The sequence below is a fragment of the Acipenser ruthenus genome, chromosome 5 (genome assembly GCF_902713425.1).
Source record: "Acipenser ruthenus chromosome 5, fAciRut3.2 maternal haplotype, whole genome shotgun sequence".
Classification (NCBI taxonomy): Eukaryota; Metazoa; Chordata; class Actinopteri; order Acipenseriformes; family Acipenseridae; genus Acipenser; species Acipenser ruthenus.
The window spans coordinates 1,393,844-1,414,904 of NC_081193.1; the positions used below are offsets into that span (position 1 = coordinate 1,393,844).

Sequence of the window (21,061 nt, forward strand, 5' to 3'; positions counted from 1 at the left end):
CACAGGGAATCTGATGAGTGAGTCAAGATATAGAGACTGAAAGAACACATAGGGAATCTGATGAGTGAGTCAAGATATAGAGACTGAAAGAACACAGGGAATCTGATGAGTGAGTCAAGATATAGAGACTGAAAGAACACATAGGGAATCTGATGAGTGAGTCAAGATAGAGAGACTGAAAGAACACATAGGGAATCTGATGAGTGAGTCAAGATATAGAGACTGAAAGAACACATAGGGAATCTGATGAGTGAGTCAAGATATAGAGACTGAAAGAACACATAGGGAATCTGATGAGTGAGTCAAGATATAGAGACTGAAAGAACACAGGGAATCTGATGAGTGAGTCAAGATATAGAGACTGAAAGAACACATAGGGAATCTGATGAGTGGGTCAAGATAGAGAGACTGAAAGAACACAGGGAATCTGATGAGTGAGTCAAGATATAGAGACTGAAAGAACACAGGGAATCTGATGAGTGAGTCAAGATATAGAGACTGAAAGAACACATAGGGAATCTGATGAGTGAGTCAAGATATAGAGACTGAAAGAACACAGGGAATCTGATGAGTGAGTCAAGATATAGAGACTGAAAGAACACAGGGAATCTGATGAGTGAGTCAAGATATAGAGACTGAAAGAACACAGGGAATCTGATGAGTGAGTCAAGATATAGAGACTGAAAGAACACAGGGAATCTGATGAGTGAGTCAAGATATAGAGACTGAATGAACACATAGGGAATCTGATGAGTGAGTCAAGATAGAGAGACTGAAAGAACACAGGGAATCTGATGAGTGAGTCAAGATATAGAGACTGAAAGAACACAGGGAATCTGATGAGTGAGTCAAGATATAGAGACTGAAAGAACACAGGGAATCTGATGAGTGAGTCAAGATATAGAGACTGAAAGAACACAGGGAATCTGATGAGTGAGTCAAGATATAGAGACTGAAAGAACACATAGGGAATCTGATGAGTGAGTCAAGATATAGAGACTGAAAGAACACATAGGGAATCTGATGAGTGAGTCAAGATATAGAGACTGAAAGAACACAGGGAATCTGATGAGTGAGTCAAGATATAGAGAGTGAAAGAACACAGGGAATCTGATGAGTGAGTCAAGATAGAGAGACTGAAAGAACACAGGGAATCTGATGAGTGAGTCAAGATATAGAGACTGAAAGAACACATAGGGAATCTGATGAGTGAGTCAAGATATAGAGACTGAAAGAACACAGGGAATCTGATGAGTGAGTCAAGATATAGAGACTGAAAGAACACAGGGAATCTGATGAGTGAGTCAAGATATAGAGACTGAAAGAACACAGGGAATCTGATGAGTGAGTCAAGATATAGAGACTGAAAGAACACAGGGAATCTGATGAGTGAGTCAAGATATAGAGACTGAAAGAACACATAGGGAATCTGATGAGTGAGTCAAGATAGAGAGACTGAAAGAACACAGGGAATCTGATGAGTGAGTCAAGATATAGAGACTGAAAGAACACAGGGAATCTGATGAGTGAGTCAAGATATAGAGACTGAAAGAACACATAGGGAATCTGATGAGTGAGTCAAGATATAGAGACTGAAAGAACACATAGGGAATCTGATGAGTGAGTCAAGATATAGAGACTGAAAGAACACAGGGAATCTGATGAGTGAGTCAAGATATAGAGACTGAAAGAACACAGGGAATCTGATGAGTGAGTCAAGATAGAGAGACTGAAAGAACACAGGGAATCTGATGAGTGAGTCAAGATAGAGAGACTGAAAGAACACATAGGGAATCTGATGAGTGAGTCAAGATATAGAGACTGAAAGAACACATAGGGAATCTGATGAGTGAGTCAAGATAGAGAGACTGAAAGAACACAGGGAATCTGATGAGTGAGTCAAGATAGAGAGACTGAAAGAACACAGGGAATCTGATGAGTGAGTCAAGATATAGAGACTGAAAGAACACATAGGGAATCTGATGAGTGAGTCAAGATATAGAGACTGAAAGAACACATAGGGAATCTGATGAGTGAGTCAAGATATAGAGACTGAAAGAAAGTGGTTGTCGTAGTCATGGTCTGCACCAGAGCTGGCTAATCAATACATTAAAATTGTATTTACTATAAAACCGGTTCAGTTATTCTGCCACGGGTAAATGGTTGATGAATTACATAACTTTTTTTTTTTAAAAAGTAATGGTATCTATTTATGTATGTGTATTTGTAAAATACGGGAGACATTTAATTAAGTTCCTGTCCTTTGTAAACAGCGAGGATGTTGACTGCAGTTCCTCCGCACCCCACTAGATGGTGCTGTATCGACAGTGGGATGCAAGTATGTGCTGAGTTTCTGAAATTGAATGAGTAAATCACAACTTTATCAGTGTTTATAATGCAACTAAAAGAAAAGGATTAAAAAATAAGCTGAAAAAACTAGTTGAATACAACTTTTCAAATGTATGCATCAACCTTGTCTGCAAAATGTTATAAACCAGCAGACACATGATTTTCTAATGGAAATAACCTTTGATGTGCGTTCCATTACAAGGTATGACTTAACTGTGGTTTAATATTTGTTGTAAGAAGATGAGTCTAGAGTTGACTAGACTCATTCAAACAGGATGAATACTGGCTAATCTGGGGGCTTTTCATTGGTTTGGGAATATTTGTATTTTACTGCACAGCAGTTTGTGTTAATGATGTCCAGCTCAACAACACCGCTGTGGTTGAATTCAAACTAAAGCCATACCTACATAAGACACATTTCATTAAACATATTCCTGTCATTTTATTTAACATCATGTAATCAAACGCACTACAAAATTAAATCGCCATAACAGTAGTGCAGTATTTTTCGTTAAGTATATGGGAAACTACAAAGTGGTATGTAATGCAATATGTTAATGATATATGTAATGATATTTCATTGCCTCAACCCCACAGATGACTGCTATTGTAGCCTTACGGCTTTAGGTACTCCAGCACAAAGACTTGGAGAATCTTATTCAAGTTTTCAATGGTGGATGAGTCAAGGTTTTCTTCATTGTCATCCATGGTGTGCCAGACTGCAGGGAAAGGCGTTGGTATCAAGTGCAGAATCCGAACTCCTTCAGGAAGATAAAAGAAACATTGCTGTTAATGTGTGCCCCTTCTCAATCAAGACAGATCTGTGACAGGAATGAACTACTACTGGATCTGTTGCTTGTCTTGTTTAATCATTAGTCTGGTAAGGATCATTTTGGTAACGTATTTGTCTACCACCACAAATTTTGGACAATACATATGGCTTGTGTTACCTGTACTGTAAACACAGCTTGAGTTACCTCTATTATAAACAGAGCTTGAGTTACCTCTATTATAAATAAGAACATAAGAAGAACATAAGAAAGTTTACAAACGAGAGGAGGCCATTCGGCCCATCTTGCTCGTTTGGTTGTTAGTAGCTTATTGATCCCAGAATCTCATCAAGCAGCTTCTTGAAGGATCCCAGGGTGTAGGTTTCAACAACGATATATTCAAAATATTATTTTCCAGTACCTCTATTATAAAACGGTACGTGATCATCATCAACAGGCCCAACATGAATGTTAGGCCAAAAATATTCAATTTCAGCGTGGTGATTCTTGAGCTCCCCCATCGCATGCAGCCGTCGCTCTGTATTGTATAAAGAAGAAGAACAGCAAAGAGATACATTAGCTGGTCAGGCATCACGACAGCGTCTATGTGCTGGAAGACATGCTTTACTGGAATTCACACGCAGGCAAAGGGCATAAACACACGTTGTGCTTGCTGGCCAGCGACGTTGTGCAATAAAATGAATCAATATGTTACATCATGCAGTGCAAGGGGACAGCCAGGCCACTGTTCAGGTGCTGTTCTCAAGCATTTACTGCATAATACACAGTAATTCACACTGCCCTATCAGCAGTATTCACACTGCCCTATCAGCAGTATTCACACTGACCTATCAGCAGTATTCATACTGACCGTTCAGCAGTATTCATACTGACCGTTCAGCAGTATTCACACTGACCGATCAGCAGTATTCACACTGACCTATCAGCAGTATTCACACTGACCGATCAGCAGTATGAGAGCAGTATTCACACTGACTGATCAGCAGTATTCACACTGACCTATCAGCAGTATTCACACTGCCCTATCAGCAGTATTCACACTGACCGATCAGCAGTATTCACACTGACCTATCAGCAGTATTCACACTGACCTATCAGCAGTGTTCACACTGACCTATCAGCAGTATTCACACTGACCTATCAGCAGTATTCACACTGACCTATCAGCAGTATTCACACTGCCCTATCAGCAGTATGAGAGCAGTATTCACACTGACTGATCAGCAGTATTCACACTGACCTATCAGCAGTATTCACACTGACCTATCAGCAGTATTCACACTGACCTATCAGCAGTATTCACACTGACCTATCAGCAGTATTCACACAGACCTATCAGCAGTATTCACACTGACCTATCAGCAGTATTCACACTGACCGATCAGCAGTATTCACACTGACCTATCAGCAGTGTTCACACTGACCTATCAGCAGCATTCACACTGACCTATCAGCAGTGTTCACACTGACCGATCAGCAGTATTCACACTGACCTATCAGCAGTGTTCACACTGACCGATCAGCAGTATTCACACTGACCTATCAGCAGTATTCACACTGACCTATCAGCAGTATTCACACTGACCTATCAGCAGTATTCACACTGACCTATCAGCAGTATTCACACTGACCTATCAGCAGTATTCACACTGACCTATCAGCAGTATTCACACTGACCTATCAGTAATATGAGAGCAGTATTCACACTGACCTATCAGTAATATGAGAGCAGTATTCACACTGACCTATCAGTAATATGAGAGCAGTATTCACACTGACCTATCAGTAATATGAGAGCAGTATTCACACTGACCTATCAGTAATACGAGAGCAGTATTCACACTGACCTATCAGTAATATGAGAGCAGTATTCACACTGACCTATCAGTAATATGAGAGCAGTATTCACACTGACCTATCAGTAATATGAGAGCAGTATTCACACTGACCTATCAGTAATATGAGAGCAGTATTCACACTGACCTATCAGTAATATGAGAGCAGTATTCACACTGACCTATCAGTAATATGAGAGCAGTATTCACACTGACCTATCAGTAATATGAGAGCAGTATTCACACTGACCTATCAGTAATATGAGAGCAGTATTCACACTGACCTATCAGTAATACGAGAGCAGTATTCACACTGACCTATCAGTAATATGAGAGCAGTATTCACACTGACCTATCAGTAATATGAGAGCAGTATTCACACTGACCTATCAGTAATATGAGAGCAGTATTCACACTGACCTATCAGTAATACGAGAGCAGTATTCACACTGACCTATCAGTAATATGAGAGCAGTATTCACACTGACCTATCAGTAATATGAGAGCAGTATTCACACTGACCTATCAGTAATATGAGAGCAGTATTCACACTGACCTATCAGTAATATGAGAGCAGTATTCACACTGACCTATCAGTAATACGAGAGCAGTATTCACACTGACCTATCAGTAATACGAGAGCAGTATTCACACTGACCTATCAGTAATACGAGAGCAGTATTCACACTGACCTATCAGTAATATGAGAGCAGTATTCACACTGACCTATCAGTAATACGAGAGCAGTATTCACACTGACCTATCAGTAATATGAGAGCAGTATTCACACTGACCTATCAGTAATATGAGAGCAGTATTCACACTGACCTATCAGTAATATGAGAGCAGTATTCACACTGACCTATCAGTAATACAAGAGCAGTATTCACACTGACCTATCAGTAATACGAGAGCAGTATTCACACTGACCTATCAGTAATACGAGAGCAGTATTCACACTGACCTATCAGTAATACGAGAGCAGTATTCACACTGACCTATCAGTAATATGAGAGCAGTATTCACACTGACCTATCAGTAATATGAGAGCAGTATTCACACTGACCTATCAGTAATATGAGAGCAGTATTCACACTGACCTATCAGTAATATGAGAGCAGTATTCACACTGACCTATCAGTAACATGAGAGCAGTATTCACACTGACCTATCAGTAATATGAGAGCAGTATTCACACTGACCTATCAGTAATATGAGAGCAGTATTCACACTGACCTATCAGTAATATGAGAGCAGTATTCACACTGACCTATCAGTAATATGAGAGCAGTATTCACACTGACCTATCAGTAATATGAGAGCAGTATTCACACTGACCTATCAGTAATATGAGAGCAGTATTCACACTGACCTATCAGTAATATGAGAGCAGTATTCACACTGACCTATCAGTAATATGAGAGCAGTATTCACACTGACCTATCAGTAATATGAGAGCAGTATTCACACTGACCTATCAGTAATATGAGAGCAGTATTCACACTGACCTATCAGCAGTATTCACACTGACCTATCAGCAGTATTCACACTGACCTATATTCTGCAGTCTGGAGAACCATCTTGCAGTGCTTGCGAACTGGCTGCCAAAGCGGGGATTGGGCGCACCAATTAAATCCAGCAGCACAAACAGATCCTGATAACAAGAAAAAAGAGAAAAAGCACTAGTGAGGAATGGACTGCGGTTCTCTGGACAGATGAATCCAGGTTCCATAGGGGTCAGTCCTCAGAAAGATCCAGAGATACAGGTTCTATAGGGGCCAGTCCTCAGAAAGATCCAGGTTCTATAGGGGCCAGTCCTCAGAAAGATCCAGAGATACAGGTTCTATAGGGGCCAGTCCTCAGAAAGATCCAGAGATACAGGTTCTATAGGGGCCAGTCCTCAGAAAGATCCAGAGATACAGGTTCTATAGGGGCCAGTCCTCAGAAAGATCCAGAGATACAGGTTCTATAGGGGCCAGTCCTCAGAAAGATCCAGAGATACAAACACAGTACAGCAGGTGCATGTATAAATATAAGCGTGACATACGGTACATAGGTATAGAGCAGACGTACAGGCTCCTCCACATCCCCAGATTCTCATTGTCTCAATATCTTGTGTTGTATAATAGTGTTCTCTAGTTTACAGTGTCAATATCTTGTGTTGTAGAATGGTGTTCTCTGGTTTACAGTCTCAATACCTTGTGTTGTATAATAATGTTCTCTGGTTTATAGCCTCAATATCTTGTGTTGTAGAATGGTGTTCTCTGGTTTATAGTCTCAATATCTTGTGTTGTATAATAATGTTCTCTGGTTTATAGCCTCAATATCTCGTGTTGTAGAATGGTGTTCTCTGGTTTATAGCCTCAATATCTTGTGTTGTAGAATGGTGTTCTCTGGTTTACAGTCTCAATATCTTGTGTTGTATAATAGTGTTCTCTGGTTTATAGTCTCAATATCTTGTGTTGTATAATAATGTTCTCTGGTTTATAGCCTCAATATCTTGTGTTGTATAATAGCGTTCTCTTTTTTATAGTCTCAATATCTTGTGCTGAAGAATAGTGTTCTCTGGTTTCATCCCAATAAGCCATTCTCTTGACATATTTAAAACCAAGTTCATGCCAGTGTGAACTATACACCTGTAGGCAATGATGCCCTGTGATGGTCACACTGCCACACTACAAAGAAGGGAGTTACTGAGACTACACTGTAGCTGTAATATCTGGGATGTTTGACTAAACGATTGCCTTTTACATATACAATGGAAAGTTGAATCTGCTTCTCGGGTAAAAGCCTGGCAACACATGTTACTCCTATCGTAAAGCACTAGCCAGAAGGCTTATCTACCTTTCTTGTAAGTTCTACACACTCCTATGAAAGAACACAAGAGGGATCTGGGAGTGTATGTGCTGTGCTCCGCTGTCATGACCGCTCTGTACTCACTGTCCTGTGGGATCTGGGAGTGTATGTGCTGTGCTCCACTGTCATAACCGCTCTGTACTCACTATCCCGTGGGATCTGGGAGTGTATGTGCTGTGCTCCACTGTCATGACCGCTCTGTACTCACTATCCCGTGGGATCTTGGAGTGTATGTGCTGTGCTCCGCTGTCATGACCGCTCTGTACTCACTATCCCGTGGGATCTGGGAATGTATGTGCTGTGCTCCGCTGTCATGACCGTTCTGTACTCACTATCCCGTGGGATCTGGGAGTGTATGTGCTGTGCTCCAGTCATGACCGCTCTGTACTCACTATCCCGTGGGATCTTGGAGTGTATGTGCTGTGCTCCGCGGTCATGACTGCTCTGTACTCACTATCCCGTGGGATCTGGGAGTGTATGTGCTGTGCTCCGCTGTCATGACCGTTCTTGTACTCACTATCCCGTGGGATCTAGGAGTGTATGTGCTGTGCTCCACTGTCATGACTGCTCTGTACTCACTATCCCGTGGGATCTGGGAGTGTATGTGCTGTGCTCCACTGTCATGACTGCTCTGTACTCACTATCCTGTGGGATCTGGGAGTGTATGTGCTGTGCTCCACTGTCATGACTGCTCTGTACTCACTATCCTGTGGGATCTGGGAGTGTATGTGCTGTGCTCCACTGTCATGACCTCTCTGTACTCACTATCCCGTGGGATCTGGGAGTGTATGTGCTGTGCTCCACTGTCATGACCGCTCTGTACTCACTATCCTGTGGGATCTGGGAGTGTATGTGCTGTGCTCCACTGTCATGACCGCTCTGTACTCACTATCCCATGGGATCTGGGAGTGTATGTGCTGTGCTCCACTGTCATGACTGCTCTGTACTCACTATCCTGTGGGATCTGGGAGTGTATGTGCTGTGCTCCACTGTCATGACCTCTCTGTACTCACTATCCCGTGGGATCTGGGAGTGTATGTGCTGTGCTCCACTGTCATGACCGCTCTGTACTCACTATCCCATGCAGCTGATTCGTGTCCCTGGCACCCGGCGGGTGTGAAGTGGATCCCATCTTCTGGGCCAGGTGTCGTGAACCATAGAGAGAGTCTGTGGAGGACCACTGGTGCAGAGCCTCCTCTCCATCGAAGAAAATCAGCTGCAGAGAGAGCTCTGGATTGGAAGTCTGCAATTGAAACAAAACACATTTACAATGGCTACAAACTCACAAGCTGGAAAGACTAAAAAAAAGGTGATGCTGACACCTACTGGATTAAAGATGTAATGCAGTATAATTACCACAGAAGGACTGTGGCATATTTTGCAAGTATTGTCAGATTAGAATTCTATTCTTATTAATTTCTTTAAATTTTGTCCAAATCAGTGCTGTGGTAACAGGCTAATCTGACGCATCACTAAATATTCACCTTTTGGCAAATATCACTAACTGCAAAAAGATTTAAAAACAAAACCAGTGTACAGTAATGAAACAGGCTGTGCAGTTCAGCAGCTTGTTCACAGGGAGCTTCCTGTGTCACTGACTCCTGGATCATACTGACCAAGCTGATCAATCAACATCTTCCTGTTTCGCTCAGAGAATCTTGCAGTTTTGCTCAACTTGGAATAACGACTAGAGGGCTCCATCGGTAAACAATGGTAAAAAAAGTCTTTCTCCTCTGATGAGCGCTGGTGGCCTTTGTGAAAAACAGCCTCGGTTGCCAAACCACTATCAGATGACCTTCATGGCATCCTTTAGGCTGTCTCCCACAAAGGCCACAGATTATCTGGGAAAGAGAACTAAAAGTTCAAGGTTTGAACGAAAAAGTAAAAAGTAATCATAAGGTAACAGTGCTCCTGTCTAAATGTGTTTGTGAAAGCGACCACAAGGCTTAGTAACAAAAAACTGGTTTTGAATGGGTTAATATAACAGGTAAATGAATAAGACTTTTCAAGACTCCAACTAATGATCTCAGTAAAGTGAAAGGACACTGCGGTCTCAATGAGCTCCAATAACAACAGGCATCCTCATTCCTTTATAACTGAAAATTCATCCTGCTTCAATTTGTGCTTAAATAGTCTTACCCTATTAGTGACCAGCTGACATTCCTTAAATATGAGTGACTTACTTTACCATGTACCCCTTAAAAACAGACAGGGACACCAGAGACATCTCTGATCTTACTACACAGATACCATGTACCCCTTAAAAACAGACAGGGACACCAGAGACATCTCTGATCTTACTACACAGAGAGCACAATACTGCAGGTGTAGCATGGGCCATCTCTGATCTTACTACACAGAGAGCACAATACTGCAGGTGTAGAATGGGGCATCTCTGATCTTACTACACAGAGAGCACAATACTGCAAGTGTAGAATGGGGCATCTCTGATCTTACTACACAGAGAGCACAATACTGCAGGTGTAGAATGGGGCATCTCTGATCTTACTACACAGAGAGCACAATACTGCAGGTGTAGCATGACAGCATCTCTGATCTTACTACACAGAGAGCACAATACTGCAGGTGTAGCATGGGGCATCTCTGATCTTACTACACAGAGAGCACAATACTGCAGGTGTAGCATGACGGCATCTTGTGCCAGCGATGACTGTGTTGATAATGTATTTGCCGCACCTTTCGTGACAGGAGCTCCTCGTCCTGAGCCTGTGCCAGTTCTAGCAGCATGGCACACGGTGCTGCCGAGTCAGTTGCTCCGACAAACTGGCGCCTGCTCTGCTGCGGAGGGAAGTACTTGGAGTCGTAGTGGCAGGCGAGCACGAGGCGCCGCTTGGCTGCCGGGTTCACGGTGGCGATTATGTTGGAAAAGGTCAGCGGACCGTAGGGAGTGTCCGCCTGGAATGTATCCTCCTCCGTCTCCCAGCCTGCACGGAGTGATCCCAGTCTGTTCAAAATGTGCTGTGAAAAAAATTAAAAGGGATTTAAAAAAAAACAGGGTAACCCAGATAGACATGAAGCTCCTGGAGCCACTGATGTTTAGTGGCTGGAAAGTTTGCATTAAAGGAGCGATAAGCAAAACTTCCATCAAATCTCTCATTGCTTATTAGCCAGCAGCATCACCACTGCTCCCCTTTTCCTTGTGCTGATTTCTTTTTCAACCGCCACGCTATACATTTAACCTCACATCAGCTGACCTTGCTCCCTTACTGTCATAGTTCCAGATTCACTCAAATAAGAGGGAACTACAAAATAAGCAGCAAGTTTGTAAAATCTAGATGGCCGGTTTTAGAGACCATAATTACCACTAATCTTAGGCTAGCCATGGTACCTGAGATAACCCATTAGTGCTAATGGGGGTCTGGGAAACCAGGTGATAGTGCACTTAAAAAACAAAAATTATCTTAAACTCCTTATTAGAATAAACAGCTGTTTTTACAGCTGTGTAATTGTACTGAGCTACTTGGATCACGTTTTTGCACGGCACATTTCAAATAACAAATAAACTACACATGGCTCTACACAGTAGAAATGTGTGGACATCATTGGTTTGATTGCCCCGGGCCCCTGATGAGCACGTTGCTAATTTGTTCAGAGCCAGATTCTCCAGGAACAACGTTTTAGGAGCATCTCCACATACATCTCATCCTAACCTTAAAGTCACTATCAGACTGCAAAATCACTGCTCAGCCCCCCGATGAAGGCTCTACCGTGTGTTAGAGCCTTCATCGAGAGGGTGATATCGTTATCAGAAAACCAGTTTTTGCATTATTTTCTTTCAGAAAGAGAGTATTTATTTTATTTAGAATTTTCTGTCCAATAGATGTGAACTGAGCTTTCATTAAGGCAAGTCAAAATGAAAAAGCCGGCACTTGCACAGATTGATTTTAAATTTGATTCACAGGTGATGCGGTGACGTTCCAGCGGGCAGACATTTACTGTCTATTAGAACCCTGCTAGAGCTGGAAGCTGATTGGCTGATGATACTGAATCGTTTTCTAATGAAATATTATTCTCTATACCAAAGATACGCTATTCAAAGTGTGGGAACATTTTATACTAGACGTACCAACAACCTGCACCTGAAGATGCAACCTGCACCTGCAATAAATACAATGTACCCCACTGAACTATAAAACCAGGATCTGCATTTAACCACAATATCAGCAAATCTCTACTAGCCTTGCATTTAAAGTAATCAACTTTAAAGAAACACTTTATCTGGTTGCTGTGCACTGTTGCACAATGTTTTTGCATAACCCACAGATCCTGACAGTCACTGACCTGGCACACAGCAAGACTGCCTGATGAGCCCGGGTATCTCTGCACCAGCAGGGGTCGCTCATAACCCACAGATCCTGACAGTCACTGACCTGGCGCACAGCAAGGGTGTCTGATGAGCCCGGGTATCTCTGCACCAGCAGGGGTCGCTTATAACCCACAGATCCTGACAGTCACTGACCTGGCGCACAGCAAGACTGCCTGATGAGCCCGGGTATCTCTGCACCAGCAGGGGTCGCTCATAACCCACAGATCCTGACAGTCACTGACCTGGCGCACAGCAAGACTGCCTGATGAGCCCGGGTATCTCTGCACCAGCAGGGGTCGCTCATAACCCACAGATCCTGACAGTCACTGACCTGGCGCACAGCAAGGGTGCCCGATGAGCCCGGGTATCTCTGCACCAGCAGGGGTCGCTCATAACCCACAGATCCTGAGTCACTGACCTGGCGCACAGCAAGGGTGTCTGATGAGCCCGGGTATCTCTGCACCAGCATGGGTCAGAGCTCATAACCCACAGATCCTGACAGTCACTGACCTGGCGCACAGCAAGGGTGTCTGATGAGCCCGGGTATCTCTACACCAGCAGGGGTCGGAGATCATAACTCCCAGATCCAGACAGTCACTGACCTGGCGCACAGCAAGGCTGCCCGATGAGCCCGGGTATCTCTGCACCAGCAGGGGTCGCTCATAACCCATAGATCCTGACAGTCACTGACCTGGATCACAGCAAGACTGCCTGATGAGCCCGAGTATCTCTGCATCAGCAGGGGTCGGAGCTCATAACCCACAGATCCTGATAGTTACTGACCTGGCGCACAGCAAGGCTGCCCGATGAGCCTGGGTATCTCTGCACCAGCAGGGGTCGGAGATCATTGTGCCACATCCGGGTGACATCAGTCTGTGCTAAGACTCGCTGGGTGTCTCGTGTGGTCATCAAACTGGGCTTGTGGAACAGCTGATACAAAAGACAAATAAGACAGATATTACAGAGATGAAATACAGAACACTAACAGCATGTACTATATTACTATACTATATACAGTATACTATATAACAGATTTCAAATTGTGAGCTAAGATCAGGTTTAGAATGCAATGCACACAGTCCTGAACTGCTTTTCCACAACAGCCCAGTCTGCAGTCCAATGATGTGTCCAGACACTGGGAATGCTTCCTCATATCTGTAACAACGTCCAGTTACTGAGGTATCTATGGATCAGATACACACCATGGGATGCTGCATGCTCTTTCCAATTGAATTCCTTCTAGTGTTCATTATATAAAGAACTTAACTAAAACTTCTTTACAAATGTAACTAGGTTATTTTATAATGTAATCAACAGCTGCGTATGCACTCATGCACCTTTGAAATGTACACTATTTTCCCATGCCCGTTTCTACGTTTTGTTTTTGGACAGTAGTCCTACAGATAAGAGTCAGTCACTGTGACTTCATTAAACTGTAACAGCCTGTAATTAGCAGTGCAATACACACTACCCCTCTATTAAGCATTTGGATGAAAAGTGCATAAGAAACAGTTAAGCTGTCCCTTCTAGGATTGTGAGAGATCTATATTAAGGGAGAATTGGTAGTAGATTGAACATTTACCTGCCATGGAAGCATTAAAAAATTCCAGACTGGATCAGAAAAATCCTCAAATGACAAAGTGCAGTTAAAATGTCCTAGACTGCAGTTTTTTTAAACACAAGCAGCAATATGGCAAGTTATATTCCTTTATTAATGTGTTTTACCAGAAAAGTTATATATTCTCATATTCAGACCCCAGGGCAAGTTTCATCATGTTATAACAGAAAACACTGAGCACTAACCTAAATCATTACACATTATAAAGTAAATAATACTGTATTAGAATTCAGCCAGCTGTTTCTTTATGACGAAGGCTGAAATAAATCCACAGTTTTTTAACATCTGCAGAATATCACACTTTACCTTTGGCAGCCAAATTACCTTTTCCAAAAGACAAAAAAAGAAACCAGCTAACTGCGCACACTGCTATCCAACAGTTAGTGGCTCACCCCTATGTCTCAATACTGAGAATTGCTGCTTACATGTCACGGCGACAGACAACCAGCCAGGCAACTACACAGCACACAGGAGAATGGGTTTCGTCATCTCCCCTAAAGGAATCTTGCAAACTCTTTTTATGGTACTTATTCAGTTCTATGTTTTCCCCTATATGCAGAGATAAGGAGATGTTTGTGGTTAAAGGAATACTTTATTATTTATTATTATTATTATTATTATTATTTATTTCTTAGCAGACGCCCTTATCCAGGGCGACTTACAATCGTAAGCAAAAAACATTTCAAGCGTTACAATACAAGTAATACAATACGAGCAAGAAATACAATAACTTTTGTTCAAGTAAAGTACAAGTTTGACAAACCACAATTCAATAATACAGCAGGTAATAGTGATAGTTACATCAGGATATGATTAAATAGTGATAGTTACATCAGGATGTGATTAAATACAAAGTACTACAAGTTAAAAACTTGGCAGATTACAGTATTCTGAAGTACAGGATTAAATGCAGTAAAATAGGGGCTGATAAGAGCAAAATAAAGCACATTTACATGAAGGGTGATAGTGTCCCAGGATACAAACAGAGGAGTTCTACAGGTGCTCTTTGAAGAGGTGAGTCTTAAGGAGGCGCCGGAATGTGGTCAGGGACTGGGCAGTCCTGACATCTGTAGGAAGGTCATTCCACCACTGCGGAGCAAAGGTGGAGAAGGAGCGGGCTTTGGAGGCAGGGGAGCGTAGCGGAGGTAGAGCTAGTCTTCTAGTGCAGGCGGAGCGGAGAGGTCGAGTGGGGGTGTAGGGAGAGATGAGGGTCTGGAGGTAGCTGGGTGCAGACTGGTCAAGGCATCTGTAGGCTAGTACAAGAGTCTTGAACTGGATGCGAGCGGTGATCGGGAGCCAGTGGAGCGAGCGGAGTAGTGGAGTAGCGTGGGCGAAGCGAGGCAGAGAGAACACCAGGCGGGCAGCAGAGTTCTGGATGAGCTGGAGCGGACGGGTGGCGGACGCAGGGAGGCCAGCCAGGAGGGAGTTGCAGTAGTCTAGGCGGGAGAGTACCAGGGCCTGGACCAGGAGCTGGGTAGCATAGTTGGTGAGGAAGGGTCGGATTCTTCGGATGTTGCTCAGGAAGAATCGGCAAGTGCGTGCCAGAGTGGAGATGTGCTGGGAATAAGAGAGGCAGGGGTCCAGGGTGACTCCAAGGTTCTTAGCTGAGGAAGAGGGAGAGAGTGTGGTAGATTCCAGAGGAACAGAGATGGAGAGATCAGAGGAGGGGGAGGAGGAGGGAAAGAAAAGGAGGTCAGATTTAGAGAGGTTGAGTTTGAGGTGATGCGAGTGCATCCAGGAGGAAATAGCAGACAGACAGGTAGAGATACGGGAGGAGATGGTGGAGTCAGAGGTGGGGAAGGAGAGGAAAATCTGAGCATCATCAGCATAGAAATGGTATGAGAAACCATAGGATGCGATGAGGGGGCCCAGGGAGCGGGTGTAGAGAGAGAACAGGAGAGGACCCAAGACTGACCCTTGGGGGACCAGTTAAGAGAGGGTGAGGTGTGGAGGTTGCTCCACGCCAGGTTACCTGGTAAGTGCGGTTGGAGAGGTAGGAGGAGAACCAGGCCAGAGCAGTGCCAGAGATCCCCAGGTCAGCAAGCGATGATAGTAGAATAGAGTGATCAACAGTGTCAAAGGCAGCAGAGAGGTCGAGGAGAATTAGGACAGAGGAGAGAGAGGCAGCTCGGGCACATTTAAGTGAGTTGGTGACAGACAGGAGGGCGGTTTCAGTAGAGTGAGCAGAGCGGAAGCCAGATTGGAGAGGGTCCAGCAGAACCTAGCATTTTAGCATTTCTGATCAGTGCCTGATACTGTAATTGTAACCTCTTCACTTGCTCTAGACTCAATATTTACTCAGTTCTTTGAGGTTGGCTAACATGGAATTCTTCATTGGCCCAGACTAGTAGATGCAGTTTTGCAAAAATTCTGTTTGCTCTTCATTGGAAGAAAACAAAGACACATCATTACAAAAATGTGTTTGTTCGATATTTAATTGAACTATATTTTTAAAATGACACAAACAGTATTGTACTGTGATTCTTGAAATGTATTTTTGTTTACGACTGTAAGTCGCCCTGGATAAGGGCGTCTGCTAAGAAATAAACAATAATAATAATAATAATAATAATAATAATAATAATAATAATAATAATATTGTAATGTTTATTATTGTAAGTAATTATATTTGCCATTCCACTTCCATATTCTTGTTAAGCAGAACACAAATGGCACAGACTATGGTTCCCTAATTGCAGTGCTCTGCGTGATGTATATAATTTTTTCCCCTCACTAAGCAAAGAAACTTGTATCTGCCTATCCATCCACCAATAATTACATATAATAAGTGTTATTATCCAAAGCAAAGGGATGTGTGACGGCAAATCCCCTTCTTTCATTATACCTTGTTTTCTAAAGTGCTAAGTTCAAATGTGGTCATTTATCTTTCTGATACACTACAGGGGGATGAACAAAACGTCATTTTTCAAAACATGTTGTGTGAACACATCTGATTCAGCGTTGAGGCAAATGCAAGAGAAGCTTGCCAGGTAATGTATGTACCTATGAATACCAGATCCAGGGTTCAAAGTGGAAGCGCCAGCTCCTCTAATGCTAAAGGAAACAGAAATGAATTGAGCACATCCTGTAATGCAGAGCATGACTGTAGGTTGATGTGTTTGTGAGGAGTTGTAAATGACCTTCAAACTGAGCTATGTTCAGAGCTCTCATTGGTCAAAAAGTCAGTCACTTCCAGAGAAACATGCAAGACAATGTTTTCACTCTTTCTATAACAGGTAGGACCCACAGAGTTATTAGGAAAAATCAAGTGGAGTGTGTTATTAGGCTTCTTGCACCCTGCTTTCACAATGGAATCCAATTGAAATACAGTCACACACACACACACACACAGACGCATACACACACACTGACACACACACACACACTGACACACACACACACACACAGACACACACACACACTGACACACACACAGTCGCACACACACACACACTGACACACACACACACACAGACACACAGACGCACGCACGCACACACACACAGACACACGCATGCACGCACACACACAGACACACACAGACACACAGACGCACACACACAGACACACACAGACACACAGACACACACACACACACACACACACACAGACGCACGCACGCACACACACACACACACACACACACAGACGCACGCACGCGCACACACACACACACACAGAGACACACACAGACACACGCACGCAAGCACACACACACACACACACACACAGACACACGCAAACACAGACACACACACACAGACACACACAGACGCACACACACAGACACACACAGACACACACACACACACAGACACACACACACACACACACAGACACACGCACGCAAGCACACACACACAGGCACAGAAACACACACATTTAAAAGTCTGTAAGGCTGGTGCATGGACTATTTTGAGGGATTATTTGCTCAAGAATACAACTAAAGTAAGTTTACAAATACTTTTAGACTATTTTTACATACTGTACACATTAAAGTAAAATACAGAAATACAAGATATACAAATAAACTCTTTCTTGGTGTCTTCCAGAAATAGAACAGAACACAGAAGAGCTATAATCACATGCTGTGAAACAAGATCACCTTCTTAGAGAAGAGAGGCAAGGCTAGAAAATACAGGAAACGAACTGGGAGACAGTGTTCTGTGATGCTTTGGCACAGCCTGGATCTTCACCCAAGCAATGCAGGGAACAAGGCAACACAATACAGCACCATTGAAAATACAGATTTAATTGATGCTTTCTATCAGTGACAAGTTTCAGATGCTAGTATATATTGTAAGTTACATTCACATGACAAACTGTTTTAAATGTGACCAATGGGATAAAATGGACTGCACACTATTTCATAAAATAACACACAGGGCGCGGCAATCCACAGACAGGCGGAGGGCGAGCGCGAACCCCGGACCTCTCACACTAAAGCCTAGCGCCGATACCGCTGTACAAAATAGTCGGTTCCTTTGTAAGGCGCGTATATCGGGCTTATGTCCCTGTGTGTGATTAAGTGACCTACCACCAGTCCCAGTGCACGCATGTCCAGGGCCCTGGTCCGGTCCCGTTAGAGCACGCCAGCGGACATGACAGCTTTTGTCGACCAGTGGGCTCTAGTGGCGTGCTATGTATATATACTAGGATCTATATATTTTTACATTTTCTATCACATTGAGAGTGCATAGCACAGTTGTATGGTCATTTTAGGCTAGTAAGCGCTCTTTAGGTGAAAACTGTTCTGAAAAACACTGAAAAACAGCAATGGGTCAGCTTCAAATGTGTCTAATAAGAGATCAATAATGAATGCAGTGTGTTACCATAGCAACAAGGCACCGAGAGGAGAAATTCAGAAATAGATTAATTGATTTACCTAGAACCACGTGGTACTGGCATTTCTGCAAGCACGGCAAACGGCTCTCTAAATTACAAGTAATATTTAACACCAGTGTTACTTTGTAATATAATACAGGACATTGCTAAAAAGGACATATGTTTACATATTTTAGCAGATGAAAATAAATAAATCATATTCTATTACATTACATTTGTGTTTAAATCTGTGTACCAAAAAACATCATACATTTTTATTTGATCTTGTATGCAACCTATGAAAAAGCAAGGGGTTTTAATTTTTAAAATAATTATTTTAGACAGACATTAGACAGACATGAAAAAACTGAAGCAAAGCAGCACACTTAAAAGGAGTTCCTGTCTATTCTGTACAGACCCAAATCTGCCTGCCTCTGCTGTACTTGACAACAATATTTTGTTTAATTTCTTTAAGTCGCTTTAGCGTCAGCTAAATAATAATACCACTAGGACTACTACGACTACTACTACTAATATACCAGTATACAGTATATCAAATCGTAGTTATTTATTTTAATTTAGTGTTGATGGTTATTGTCGAACTACAACTAATTACATGTAAAAAAAAAAAAACTATTTTAGAACTGCATGTGCAAACAAAACAAACAAAACAAAAACAAATAATGATTAAATGGAATTATATAATAATAAACAAACACGTCTCTATATTATACCAAAAGCGTATGGCGTACTTTAATTCAACAGTCTTTGGTCATATGACAAAATCTTTGTTTTAAAAGCTCAGCCTGTTAAGCAGGTTTCAGTGAATGTGTTTTTTGGAACCAATACCTTTTCTTGCGTCCATGGTACTTTACCGGTCTGTCCTGTGGCCCGGCTGATAATTACCATCAAACAAAATCCAATACCTAGATACATCACAGTGGTCCTGCAGCAGCCAGACATCTCTCCGTGTTGGACACACACATACACACACACACACACTGGTCGCTTTCACCCCCCCGCATCGACAGTATGTATGTAATGTGAGTCACAGAGGGGAGGGCCCGGAGCATTCGTCTACGTCATTCATCCATTAATTCAATAATTCACCCGCAGCACGAAAAGTCAAAGTGAGCGTTTCTAAGAGAACGGTCTTCACATTCCAATGTATTATTTATGAATCACATGGGTTCTCCCATATCTGGACAAGACAATCACAGTATATCTCTCTACCATGCCCACTGTCACCCTCCCATGCTGAACCTACTCACTCAACCATTATGTGTATGCAGAACCAATTGACCCAGGTTACTTTAAAGGTTGTGCAGGTTTTGATCTGTTTGAATATTTCTGTGAGAACACAAGCTACAATGTAACAGCTGGGGTCAGTCTTGTGTTGGGCTGGGAACTTTACCCTGGGAAAGGGGGTGACGTTTGAAAACTTTGACAAATGCTTACTTCTGTGTAGAGAAACATCACTAATAGCCCTGTTATTCTCAGAAGACTAGACACAGAGGCTACAAGTAGCAATGGGGTGTGACAATACCCCATTTACCCCGCAAGATACTATTATTGCATTCAAAGGGTATTTTCTTGGAAAAGGGCAATAAAATATGAATATCTTTCTTCAGCTCCAGCATAAACGACATTTTTTAATGAACTGAAAACAAATCTGAGGTGTATCCATACGTTAATTGATCAGTCTGAGGTTCCATGTGTTAATTGATCAGTCTGAGGTTCCATATGTTAATTGATCAGTCTGAGGTTCCATACGTTAATTGATCAGTCTGAGGTGTATCCATACGTTAATTGATCAGTCTGAGGTGTATCCATATGTTAATTGATCAGTCTGAGGTTCCATACGTTAATTGATCAGTCTGAGGTGTGTCCATACGTTAATTGATCAGTCTGAGGTGTATCCATACGTTAATTGATCAGTCTGAGGTTCCATATGTTAATTGATCAGTCTGAGGTTCCATACGTTAATTGATCAGTCTGAGGTTCCATACGTTAATTGATAAATCTGAGGTTCCATATGTTAATTGATCAGTCTGAGGTTCCATACGTTAATTGATCAGTCTGAGGTGTATCCATACGTTAATTGATCAGTCTGAGGTGTATCCATACGTTAATTGATCAGTCTGAGGTGTATCCATACGTTAATTGATCAGTCTGAGGTGTATCCATACGTTAATTGATCAGTCTGAGGTTCCATGTGTTAATTGATCAGTCTGAGGTGTGTCCATACGTTAATTGATCAGTCTGAGGATCCATACGTTAATTGATCAGTCTGAGGTGTATCCATACATTAATTGATCAGTCTGAGGTTCCATACGTTAATTGATCAGTCTGAGGTGTTCCATACGTTAATTGATCAGTCTGAGGTGTATCCATACGTTAATTGGTCAGTATGAGGTTCCATACGTTAATTGATCAGTCTGAGGTGTATCCATACGTTAAT

The 21,061-nt window shown here is 42.5% G+C and overlaps 1 protein-coding gene across 1 annotated transcript; it reads right to left on the reverse strand.

Moving 5' to 3' along the window:
• Positions 1–1,368: 1,368 nt before the first annotated feature.
• LOC117402409 (glutaminyl-peptide cyclotransferase-like) lies at positions 1,369–19,638 on the reverse strand. The gene is made up of 7 exons (XM_034921213.2): positions 19,450–19,638; positions 12,942–13,088; positions 10,529–10,810; positions 8,907–9,074; positions 6,530–6,629; positions 3,541–3,657; positions 1,369–3,110 (listed from the first exon to the last, which is right to left on the reverse strand). Exons 1-7 carry the CDS (start codon positions 19,561–19,563, stop codon positions 2,965–2,967), a joined length of 1,074 nt encoding a protein of 357 aa, XP_034777104.2. The 5' UTR covers positions 19,564–19,638; the 3' UTR covers positions 1,369–2,964.
• Between the last annotated feature and the right edge of the window lie 1,423 nt (positions 19,639–21,061).